Here is a 13,376-nt window from a genome sequence, read left to right on the forward strand (position 1 = left end):
GTGCCTTTGTCTCACTCAACAGCTGTTTAGAACAAGCATCTAACTCTTCCTTGACCTCCTCCTTTTTGTGGTGGGTGCAGTGTAATAGATGCAGATCTTTGCCAGCTGGAACTGAAGACCTGTGTTTTGTCCACCCCATTCTGTTTCTCCTCTCCTGTCTTTCCAGAGGTGCTTGTGCAAGGAAGAATGGATGTTTTGTAAAACCAGACAGTGTTACTTGAAATACAGCCCAATCAAATTACTCAGAGCCGATCTGATTTTTTATATCCTGTGTGTTCCTTAGCCACCTTCCAATTTTCTCTTCCTCTGAACTGCCTAGGACAGGAGTTCATGGAGCTGTGCAGAAATGAAATAGGGAAACTGACTTGGCTGAAAACTAGTTTTTTGCCCCTGGGCTATTTTTCAGCTGGAACCCATCATCCCATTTAGTCTAACACAAAGCTGCACATCCCAGTGTGATCATGTAGCTCTAAGCAGTGTGGAACAGACAGGCATCTGTGAAAGACCAAAAGCGGGGCTGAGTTTTTCTGACAGTGCTGACTTACTTACATGACATCTGTGTCCTGCAATATGTAGTTTCCACAAGGAGGCCTAATTAATATTGCAGTATCTGAAACAATAAGGAAAAAATGAAAGTAACTTATTATACAATATTTAACCAAACTAAATAGACACAATAAAAGGTCCATTGGAGGCTGTGAAATGGGGTTGGAGAAAGCTATGGCTGGAAAAGAACTGCCATTACTCTTGTAGTAACCTGTCTTCTGTTTGGCAGGCTTTATTCAGTGGTGCTTGTCACAGATGAAACATTATGGTAACAGGTACCACTTATTTCTATCAAATCAGTGCAGCATAAGGTGGATGTTCCATTTCAAATGTCATTCTACTAAATAACAGTGTTTATCAAAATGTGAAATAAGATACAAAATATTCCAGTTTTCCTTGTATAGCTTCACTTTGACAGAGAGATATTATGCAACTTGTTTACTCTGGGAAAAGCTGTTTACTGCAACCAGCCTGTGGGTTTCATCAAGCAATGAAATCACTTAAGGCAGTTGCAGAGAATAAGGCTCTCAAGTGGAATGTTGAAAGATCTCATAGCAATTTTTTTTCTGATCACAGCTCACTGAAATCAGGCTTTTACTGCACGTCTGTTCATAATTTCTTTTCTGTTTTCAGTTCATAATCTCTTTTCAAGTTTCTCTAGGTAGTTCAAATCTCCAGGTTAGGTTGTAGTATGAGGGGCTAAGTTTTTTTCAAGTATTCAATTGAGCCTTTTCAGGATGAAAACTTCTAACAACTAATTCTAAAAGACTGTTACAAAGTATTGCTGTAGACCACATGTTAACACTGAGGGTCCTGTGACACAACAACCTTCCTGGATGTGACATTTCAACATCCCTTTGATAATTTTAACTGTTTCTATCAGAGTGTTCTTCTGTAAGCAGTGTGTATATGATCTGTATTTCCTTTAGTGTGTTAATAAGGATGATAGGAAACTTCCTCTTTTGCTTTTCTTCCTTGCATGTTTTGTTACTTGTCTCCCAAAAAGGGAATTCCTTGTATGGTCCATACAGGTGCCTTTTTCTCTGCTTGTTTACCCTTGGTTATGAAAAGCAAACTGGTGATGTAGCGTGGGAGTGTTTGCATGGAGGGACAGGTTGTTTTTTTTTTCCTGTTTTCTTTCTTCTCCTGATAAGTTACAATGTGCAGGGTATATTTGGAGTATTGCAGCTAAATGCCTGTGCTTGGGAGAATGCAAACATTGCTTCAATACTCTTGGTGATTGTAAAAAAAATCTGTGCACCACCTATGCCAGAATAAATCTCTATTTCGTTTTCATATGGGAATGCTTTCATTTATTTTCTCCTCCTATTAGAAAATGAGGGAAATTCAGGAACCTCTGCTTAGTAATGCTTCATGTAGTGAGGTTTAGCCATAAAATGTAGTGTAATTGCACTGTAAAATATATTACATAGAAGACCTTGCAATCAGTATGGTGGACTGAATAATATTTTAAAGTGACTTTGTTCTGTATATTCAGTGTTTATATGCTGAAATATCTGAAAATTTAACTTTGTTGTCAAGTCAGAGCCCCCTGTAATTTTTCGAAAGAACAGAGATTAGTCAGCTTCGTGTTTCTGAAATTCCATCTCTAGTTGCATGTAGTATTGTTAAACCTGCAACAGATAAACTGCATTTGGGTGAACTATATACAGTAATCTTTATTTTTTTTCTCTCTCTTTTATGTTCCTCCATAGATTACCAAAGTGGCCTTGGAATACCACAAGTGTAATAAAAGCCAGGTTGCTGAGCCAGACCTTCAGCATGTAGGAGACTCTGATTCACCAGCTTTTGATTCCTCAGTAACAGATGCACATCTGAAGTTCTCCGAAACATTTCCCATAGCCAAGTACCCGTGCTGTAACACGGTGGTGCTTCCACAGTGGCACTCCATCTCCAGAACTCACAATGTCTGTGAGCTCTGTGTTAACCAGACTCTTGGTGTCAAACCAAATAAAGTCCATGTGCCACACTGTAACTTTTTAGAGATAGAAGCAGCTTTGGACTCTTTCTACCTCCAGGAACATACCTTTTTTCAAGTAATATCAGATACCATAGAATGCAGCAATTTCTTAAGTTTCTATAGTCCCTTTAGCTATTACACTGCATGTTGCAGGACAGTAAACAGGCATTTTTTAAGTCTCATTAGTTCTGAGAAGACCATCTTTCAGACCCCCAAAGTAGCATTTTCTTCCCATGGGAAGAAAGATAACACTCAATTTTCTATTCCTCACATTGAGGATAGGAATTGTTTTATTCCTGACCTTAATATTAGTAGCACAAACATTACTGGTCTGAGCTGCAGGACCAACAAAACCTTGAATCTCTATCTACTGGATTCAAATCTTTTTTGGATATATGCAGAGAGACTAGGAGCATCAAGATCTACTCATTTTAAGGAATTTGCTGCCATTGTTGACCTGAAGGAGGAAGTGCACTATGTCTTGGACCAGAATCAGTCACTTGTTGGACCTACCCTGGGTACAGTATTCATTATACAAATGCTTGCATTCAGAAAATTGTGTTTCCAAGCAGGACCGGAAAGCCTAATTCATTTTGAAAAGAGAGACTACTTTGTGAAGTTGACACTGTGAATTGTAATTTATTCTATTCTATTTAGTAGTTAACCAAGCATTTATGAATGATTCTGTTGGCTAGAACAAAATCATGTTCTAGGTGACATAAGAACTAAGTTCCTTATACCCTAAGTAGTTTGCTTTATAACAAGTGAACCTTAAAATGTGTTATTCTTGACTTCCTGATGCCATGGTGGAATTGGTAAAATCTAAATTAACTTGTGTGTGGACAAAAATTTCTGTTCATCTAGAATACCTGATTACAGAAGACGTTTGTATATTACTGGCGGTGTAGTTGTTGCTCAGCTGTTCTGTGTACTAAAATATCACAGAAATTTGGGAGATAATTAGCAGCAGAGACTTCCCCATCCTCTTGTCCTCTGAAACCAGCTTAAATTGATTTAAATTTATTTTGAAAAATGTCTTTTCAAGGTAACAAGGTAGAGCTCTGAAGTGGTTATGGCCAAATCTGCCAGTTATTGTTATTTCCTGTCCGAAATGGAGGAGAAAAAAAAACCAAACCCAGTAAAACAAACAACAAAAAAAACCCTGACAAAACAACTCAAGGATTGCAGTTCTGATTTATTTTCAAGTTTTTGAATAAGACAAAATATTCCTAACTGTGTACATTTGCTTGTCATGCTGATGTGCAAAACTGAGTCTACCTTCAGAAAATACTGGGTTTCCTAATCTTAGGTAAGCAAGTAAATATGGAAGAAATTTCAGCTATTAAAATAAATTGCTCAATAACATATCACTATAATTCTTATAGCACCAATTGCATTTCCTTTTTGCCATAAATCTAAGTACAAAAATATGTACAACATAGAATAATAGCCATGTTCTTTTTAAGGATCCCTGTATCCTGTCTCTTTCCCAACCCCCAGGAAAAGACTCTGGAAAAACAAACAAAAACCTTAGTGACCATAAAAGGATACTTAGGAAATACTAAGATCAGAATGAGGACATAAAAATTTTCTTTCCCTTTGTGCTTCCCGTACTTTTTGTCTCAAACACTTTTAGGTCACAGGATTTCCTGGGCATGATGAGGGTTTCTCTGCAGAGTAAGACTCAGTACATTTCTGTTCTGTCATTTGAACACCCAGAAAACTTTTGCTCCTACATATTTTATCAAGGAGTCTCTGATTTATGATTGGGATTTGTGCTTTTTATTTTAATTTTGTTTTAATTCCACAAGATCTTAACTTAGTATTTCATAATATCAAAACAGATTGGTGCTTTATACCCTTTTCAGATATTAGTCTTTACAGATGGTTTCTAGAAATTCAGGAATATAACCCCTTCCTTTCAGTTACTATTTAATTGTGCATTTATATTCCAAATCTGGAGATCTGAAAAGAAAAAAGCCTCTTTTTGCCTGGTGTGAGAATTAAATGAAATGCTGAATAGTAAATAAGGAGTTAAATGTACTGCTGTTCACATTTCAGAGATAAACTTGATGATCTGGTACTTTGTATAAAAGTGGCAGTTTTACTTGGGCCTAGTTTTTATGCTGGAAATACAAGGACAAAGCTGTTTATGGTTGATCTAACAATTATTTTTATTATTTTTAATATTTTACCTTGTGTCTTGATTATTAAATACTCTTTATTTTTTCATGCACAGAATAATACTTCTCTATCCAAGTTCAAAAGAAGGATATTGCTGATACCTTGCAGCAATTTAGAGAATGTAATTCAGGCTCAGAGTAGTGTAGCTGAAGGTAGTTGAGGGGTTTGGAGCTTATTTTTAAATTTTTACCAGTGGCTGACTACTTGTTAAATATCTTAAAATTAAGGAGAAAGTAGAACAAAGAGGAAGGTGGTCTCTGATAGACAGAAGGGGATTGGTCATACTGGCATGGGAATAGCATATATTTAAAGGTCAAAAGAAAAGAATTGCAGAGAAAGTAATTTAAAATGGAAGAAAAAATGCAAATAAATGTGGAACTAAGTGGAGCCTTTCAATATAATGTAGAAGTTAAAAAGTGGAGAGGTTACTATTTATGACTTAGGAGGTGTGTGGCTAGGAGAATAGAATATTATTATTATTATTATTATTATTATTATTATTATTATTATTATTATTATTACTATTATTATGGCATATTGACACAAGATTAAAGTCTGATGTGGCTAGTGACAATACTGCAGTGAGCAAAATTTAAAAAAAAAAAAAGTGACGTTTTATCCAGTTCTATCCTGAAGTTTTCAGATCAGTTGTGGTTATTCAAGAGTTGATACCAAACTGTCAGAAATTTTAATGACATGAAACCAGATTTCAGTTTGTATTTCCTCTGTAAGTTCTTCTGAATTCTAAAGCAAAAAGTGCCAAAATCACCTCTTCAAAACTGAAATAACTTTGTTGTGTATCAATTTCATTTCAGAGAACTTCATTAAAAATTTCAGTGTTCTCTACAGTCCTTTGAAAAGGCATCTGGTTGATGACCCTTCGGTCCATTTTCATGAAGAGCATGTGGTCGCTGAAGTGACTACAAACACCTTCCACGAGACCGTGTTCCTGAGTGCCAAGGTAACACCTCGTCCCTCAACAGCTTTCTCACTGATAATGGCACAGATTTTAAGGGGAGGGTGTTTAATATTGATATGCTTTTCTTACTTGTAACATAAAATACGGTGTTTTGTAAGAATTCAGAAGCTTTCTAATTGCGTGCCATGACAACAGATGTCATCCTGAGTACAGTTAAATTACCTTGATTTTGTAAAATATGTGATAATAAGGAATATCCATTGTCATTCGAGTCTGCAGGAAATGTCTTCATCTCCAGTTGGTTTCCAGCAGACCCAACCCCTGCTTTGCCAGTTAGAGGCAGAAAGCTGAAGTCTGGACATCATTTTCCCCCCATATGAAGTGTACAGTCAGTGTTAGATATATAGAAATTTAAGATTGCAAAAGAATCTTGGGAAGTGTAGTAAAGTTTGGTGCATTTTCACTTGAAGAGAATGATCCTAAGCTAAATAATCTTTTCACTTTGACTTCATGGAAAGAGAATTCCCCAAGAATTTTTGTGTGTGTTAACTCAGTAGTCAGAGAGCAGCGGTGAATAACTTACAATAAACTTCATTATATTTCATTAATATTAGGAAAAAAAAATGCTTTCATATTGCAAGAGTTCCCATGCTAGATGGTGTGAAAGCTAGTCCTTTCTACAGATTACCTCCAATAAGTAATCAAACTCTCCTCCATTTCACTTTCCAGAACGTCTTGCTGCTGTATTATGCACAGTGGTGTGGATTCTGTGCTTCTCTTAATCACATCTTTATTCAACTTGCTCGGCTTTTGCCTCCCAACAGTTTCACTGTGGCAAGGTAAAAATATTCTAATTTCATCTTTCCAGAATAATGTAAGATCACTGAGGTTATCAGCCTAGTTCTCTCTACAACTGTGCAATATAGATGTGAATGTCATCTGCTTAATTTCTCTTTGCATGCATTGTTTTGTATATATATGAAACAATGTATATATGTATTCCTTTGTATATATTTGGTGGTTTCCAAATATATACTCACTGCAGTAGTTATCCACTTTCATTAAAATAATTTTTAAGCTGTGCAATTAACCTTGAAACTTCCTAATTTCAGGAAGTGAATCCATAACTTTGTGATGATTTGTAGCAAATAGTAATATGCTATTTGTGTGTATATGTGTGTGTGTATATATATATATATATATATACATATATATATGTATGTTAGCAACACCATTTTTATCACAAATCTAAAACGGCAACCTACATCCTATGATAAAGAAAATTAACTCTATCCCAGCCAAACCAGTTTATAGAAATAGATTTATATATGCATGTGTGTAATATGTATTTTAATATATATGTTTATTTTATGTGTAAAAATATATTGTTTTCTTTGGTGTTTCCAGGGTTATTAATGTTTCTGTGCAACTGAAACATTTTTGTTCATGTGCGTGATACTAATGCATAAATACTTGAAACATTTGCTCTGATTGCATCTTTATTTGATTCTGACTGACCTTACACCAGGAGACAGCATGGGATGTAGAGAAAAAATAAATCAATTAAAAATCTGGATTTTCATCCCTGTTTATAATTGTGGCTTTATTGCCACAGTTGACGCTATTCCCAAGGCTACACCCATTCTCCTGCCTGATTTTGAAGTTCTCTCCTTTATTCCATTATTTTCACAGCAGTGATACTGATGGCATTGTCTGTTTTGTTCTATAATAATTTGTAATTATTAAGAATTTAATATATAAAAAGAAGCCCTTAAAAGCTGAAGAAAACAATAACACACAGTTGAACCAAGTGTTCTTTTCTACTCATAGCTTTAGGAAAAAAGCACCTTTAAGAATGTGCTTGTCCTTGGAAGAAGCAAAATAATTTACTACTCAAGAGGACAGTATTAAGAGATGTACTGAGGAACAAATTAATGGCTAAAAATAACTAGTCTCTTGTTTGGCATACTTATCTCAGAAGGAAGGTGTATACACAGTGTGTACACAGTGAGTGACTGGGGTTTAATTGCTGGTTGAGAGCCATTGCAGTATTGAATGTATTTTTCTAGAGAAAAAAGCAGCACAGATATTTGTTAAACTGAGAGTCATCATCTTGAATATTGGTAATTAATTCTGCTGACTCATATACACAATGTATTTCTGGCAGAAATTACTTTCACAGATACTTAAATTTCCTTCTTCCCAATCCCTAAAATGGCATTTTGTAAGAAAATGCAGATTGTTCATCTGTCTGTTCTCTTCATCAGTGTGTTTCTTCCTCACAGAATTGATGTCACTCGAAATGACCTTCCCTGGGAATTTATGACAGACCGTCTCCCAACCGTTTTATTTTTTCCTCATCAGAGGTAATGTAATTCTTTTCCCTGTGGATTTTTAACTTTCATTTTACTAAGCTGCAGTAATTATCTGATTATGTGTCTTAATAGAGAAAAAAGCCAAAGAATAATTTATTTCCATATTTGCATTCTTAACTTCATGCATATTCTAATGAAAAAAAAAACAAAACACCAGCAAAGCAACAAAATAACACAACAAACACTCACAGATTTCTACTCTTCTCCCTCAAAGGCTCTTACCATCAGCCAAATGGGAATTCAGTCTATTGATGCTGGGCAGTTACCTACCACAAAATTTTTAATCCTGTGCCTTAGGTTTTGCTGTTCATGTTTCAATCCAGCACAGAGACAGTGGTGTTTATATCAGTTCTGAGCTACCCCAGCTTCCAACTGATGGTCTCCCTATTTCTTTTCATAGATACTGATTTTGTCTCAGTAATGCTTTAGACAGTCTCTGGAGGGACAGACTGAATAGTTTAAGATTATTTTTGTAATGTTCCAACTGGCTTTATAAAGGTACCTTACCTCCAGGCATTACTTCCACTCGTGTTTTTCCTCTCTAGTGTGGCTTTTTTTTAATGTATTTTGCTGCATGTATGTAATCAAGAAAATTAGGATCTGGTAGTATTTGTAGTACCTGTAGCCCTACTAGAGGAGTCATATATTCATTTTGAATATAAAGGTGCCTCATATTAGGGCTTTTTATGCAGCTTCTTATCCATTTCCCTTAAGAGACAATTTTTGCAAATTAACTCTGTTCTCAATTTCTTTCCACCACATGCTGTTAATATTTTGTTCTGCTATTTGTTTTAAATAGCCTTTTAGCTTCTTTGATACATGCTGTGGTTTTGATCAATAAAAAGGGATGATGATGATGTAGTAAAACATTACCACAATATGATGAGTCAATTTTGATTTAATGTGGACTATTTTTTGCCTAAATTATGTCATGATTCATTAATCTGGGATGGGAGCTGATAGTCAGCTGAGCAACTGCTAATGGTAATTACAAGAGTAAGTTGGTCCATCACCAGGAATGTGCAGGGGAGGAAAACTCATGGTGCTCACTCTGCCAGAAATAGCTTAATCTTAATGAGCAGGGGCCTCATCTGACTGAAGTTCTTGAATTATTGATAAAATATGGTATCTGTCTTCTACCTGATGTACAGTAAGTAGTTTTCAGTAAATGAAATGAAACATTTTTATATACCACATGTTTATGAGTTGTTTTTTACAGAAGGTATTTTTGAGAGAAGTGTAATTGGTAAAGGAGGAACTCCCCTGTTCCAGATACACATTGTAACCAATTCAGGACATAATGTCACACACAAGGAGACACAAGAGTTGTCCATGGTGTGTGTTGTACAGGAGCACTAGGAGGCTTTAGGCATTATACTTGAATCTGGCTTGCTTGCATTGCAATCATTTTTGTTTGTTCTTTTTCTCACTTATGTAATTAACCCATATCTGAATGTATGCTACTTACCATTACTCTAGTCATGAATTTGACAGCCAGAGGGAAGCAAACTAAGCTTTTCTTCCTTGATGGCTGCCTCAGGAAAGGGAGAATAGGCTGCTGACTGGCAAAGCTGGAGCAGATCCAAAGTGATAAACTATTAGCTGATTTCCCAGTTGTACAGGGAGGTAGAAGTGGCTGTGGTGCGGGAGAAAGTGAAATTGTGTTACATGCTGAGTGAAAGGATGAAGATGGAACTGGTTTAGAAACAGAAGAGCAAGTGTTAGTTCCACTCTAGTTGTCAGAGGACAGTTTAGCCTCATATGTGTGGGTCCACAAAGGGCAGTAATGGTAACATTTGTCATAGCTAGAGCTGGTGTTTTTTAAGGGCTGGTAGTCTTGAGGAGGAAACTTGGTACTTGCTGTTCTTGGCCTCTCTTGCCCTGTTACAACAGTTTATGCTGTTGTAGAAGGTGAGGAAGCTTACCTGCTCCATAAGTTGGTCTTAGTATTCACAGCTTCAGGGGGCAAAATGACCAACAGAAACCAAGAGAAAAACCCTGTGTGGTTTGCTTCCTTCATCACCTCTGACATAAAGACAAAAGCATAAGAGGAATAAGATTTTTTTTTTTTTTTTTTTTGGACAGCAAAAGGGCTTTACTTCTGGCTAAAGTGACTTACTGTTTAAAAGTACTCCCTTGCCATGGCTTTCAGGTGCTGGAACTCACTAAGCTACTGTTTCCAGGAAAACAGGTTCAAAATAGCCATTTCCCATGGGGTAGCTCTATAAAGCTGGACTTAAATTCTAGTAATATATGTAGACCTGGGAACATTTAAATGTCATCCTGCAACTTACAAATACTAATGGCACTGTGCTCTGATCACACAGTGATACTGCCCTATGTACTTGAAGCTCATAACCCATGATCATGAATAGTTCTTGTTTGAAAGTAAAATCTGTTTTCTGAGTTGCTTACAGCACCCAGACTGGAACACAGGAAAAAGTGTTCATCAGAAGAAATATGTGTGCTCTGTCTTTATTACACGAGTTTAGTTTTCTCCTAGCTGCTCTACTAACCATACTTGATAAAAAAAATAAGGTATCAAGTTGGAGTTGAACAGCAAATGCTTAGGTAAAATTACCCTTAACGTTCCTGAATATTTTACTATTAACTTGTTCTATCCTTCTAGGAAGGAGCAAAGCGTGAAGTTCCCTGAAGATTTTTCAGTTAACCTTCCTAATCTCCTGAAATTTATTTTACATCACTCAAGTCTTTCTTCATCAGAGCCCTGTACCAAAGAATGCCTACATAAAGAGTCAGTTCTACAGCAGGGACACATCTCACACTTAGAGAGAGAAATTCAGAAGTTAAGATTAGAAATCGGTGCCCTTCATCAGGCCCATGACCAGCTTGAAGCACAGCTTTCTGAAGCCAGGAGAGAGGAGCAGAGACTACAGCAGCAAAAACACACACTGGAAAAGCAGCACAAGACTCTGCAGCTCCACAGTGAGCAGTTACAGGCCACATATGACCAGAAGAATCAAGAATTGTTAGAAATGGCTGAAAAGCTTCAAGAATTAGCTGATGCATCAGAAAACCTCCTTAAAGAGAATGCTTTACTGAGAATTCTGGTGACATCGAGAGGAGGAAAGCTACAGAGCAAAGATGAAATTAAAGAACCCCTTCAATCTGAGCAAACACTTTCTGAAGATAATGATATATCACTTTCAACAGCTACTGCTGTTTTAGAGGGAAAAAGGATTGATAATATTGATAACATAGAGACAGAGCTCAGTAGTGGAAATAGGACAGAATAATTGCTTACACAAAGTCAAATGACGCAGTATTGGGTAGGTATTTATGCAAATTTTATTCACCTTGTAAATAAAGACTTCTTCTCCCACATGATCTGGAAAAAGAAAAATCAAATGGAATATTTTTATATACTTGAACAACTTATTAGCCCCCATCTTAAGAGAATAATGGAAAACACTTTCTGCACTTTACTATTGCACTAACTTGCAAACACCTACCCATTTAAATTAAAGATACTGACTGGTCTATAGGGGCAGCAGTGTACAGCACCTCTGGTTAAGGACCAGTTAATCTTCACAGGTTTTCTCTTACAGCTGCTAGAAGGGAAATCAGACCTTTGATTTATACTTTTCCATAATTTCTGAAGTTTGCCCTTTACACTGCATTCTCTTTGCTGAATTAAAATAGATAACTTCATCTGTGTAATCAGTAAACTTGAATGGACAAAGTCATCTTGCTACAACTGTTCTGTTCTAGAACTTCAGCACTTTGTATCACTTTTGTACACTGGTATTCTGACTGACTGGAAACCGTAAGAGCCATGTGTGAACTGTTTTCTTCTGAAAACTACAGCAGTCTTACTGAATTAATCCTTTTTGCTTTTAGGAGGTCTCAAATACAGCAATTTAAGTGTACAGGTCTCACTATACATGCAAGTCTTGAGAGCAGTATCTTAAAAAGCATGTGTCAGGGTAAGAACATTATAAGCTGTACCCCATATGTTGTACTCAAGAGGCAACAGCAGGAGCTTTTTGCTACTTTTTTACTACTGACAGCATTTTTTTCCTTCAAATGACAGCTTTCAGTTTTAAAAAGGCAAATGTAGCACTAACAGCAATTCAACCTCTTCATGTAGAAGAAGGGGACAACTTTTTGTCTAGACCATTCTCATCTTGCATATAGTGAAAATTCTCAAGCAAGCTCGCTAGGCCTTAAGTTATTCCATATGTACAGGTACAAGAAAAGTCTAATGCTTCCTCTGAAGCTGAATTAAGGCTAGGCAATTAAGTGTTTAAAAATACCAGTATGCAAATGAGGCCCTGTATTAAGTAATATAAAACAGGCCGGTGACCTCTAAGCATGCGTGCCTACACAGTTTTAGAATATGTAAGCTGCTGTTGGCTGTTCAGTGTTGTTCCTTCTCCTCTCCCCAAACCTTTGCAGTCCAGAACTTCCCAATCAACACCTTTTTACACTTCCCATAGCTGAACTCCAGCACAGAGCAGGAAATATATAGTATCTGGAAGGACTTGGCCACTGCTAGCTAAAAACTTTTACAAACTGACCAGCAATAACCCTTATCCCTGTCAACAGTAGAGAAGACTGAAACTTCTCTTGTTGTAGAACAATTCAGTCAAAAGTTATATAAAAGATACATTAACTCAATTCTAGAGTTGTCCAGCTGTAGACTAAAATGCCTTTTTGTAACAGGCTGTTAACATACACCCTAAGTATACAAACCAGGGTTCTAGGACAAATTCATCTACTTGGACTTACACCAGTTTTGCTAAGTAACCACTTCTGCAGTTTTAGCACACAGACTGACCTATGGAAGACAGAAGCCTGCTCTGCTGCCATTTCAAGCACCTGGAAACCTTCTGGACTTTCCCTGAGGGTTCAGTATCCATCATAAGTTCCCAGGTTGGAACTCATCAAAATGGCAGTTTCCTTGCAGTAGCTACATACAGAACTCCGTTCTAGCAGCCAAAAGCTTAACCAACATTGCTGCACCTAAAAGAACTCTTAGCTTTCGTGTAGCTCCTACATTTCCTCCTGCAGCATATTACTGAAGGCTTACCCCCTTTCAAATGAAATACTCTGCATCAGTCCAATAAACTGTTCAAAGGATGAGTTCTGACTTAATGGCTGCACACTCAATCTAGTAGCAGAAGTGAGCTTTAACTGCAGATTTGGTTTTGAAGGTCTGGAGTCCCATCCATGGTAGTGGTTGAGGAGTCCCCCTGTGTATTACATACAGATGCACCATAATCCCATATGCTACAGAACACAAAGCAAGAAATTTCTGTCAGCTCATTTACAGTTCACAGTTCTAAAGTAGTTCACATTACAGTAGTAGCTCTATCAAAATAGGCTCAGCTAAACATTCAAGTAACAA

General features: G+C 36.7%; 1 protein-coding gene across 3 annotated transcripts in view; it reads left to right on the forward strand.

Moving 5' to 3' along the window:
* Nucleotides 1-13,237, forward strand: part of TXNDC11 (thioredoxin domain containing 11) — a 30,187-nt gene extending 16,950 nt beyond the window's left edge. For all 3 annotated transcript variants that reach the window (XM_062503274.1, XM_062503275.1, XM_062503276.1), the window contains 5 exons: nt 2,262-3,045; nt 5,527-5,672; nt 6,360-6,469; nt 7,916-7,996; nt 10,635-13,237. In XM_062503274.1, coding sequence (XP_062359258.1) covers nt 2,262-3,045; nt 5,527-5,672; nt 6,360-6,469; nt 7,916-7,996; nt 10,635-11,262 — 1,749 coding nt within the window. In that variant the 3' untranslated portion in view covers nt 11,263-13,237. The remainder of the gene's footprint in view (nt 1-2,261; nt 3,046-5,526; nt 5,673-6,359; nt 6,470-7,915; nt 7,997-10,634) is intronic.
* Nucleotides 13,238-13,376: the final 139 nt, after the last annotated feature.

Source organism: Cinclus cinclus, chromosome 16, assembly GCF_963662255.1.
Source record: "Cinclus cinclus chromosome 16, bCinCin1.1, whole genome shotgun sequence".
NCBI lineage: Eukaryota > Metazoa > Chordata > Aves > Passeriformes > Cinclidae > Cinclus > Cinclus cinclus.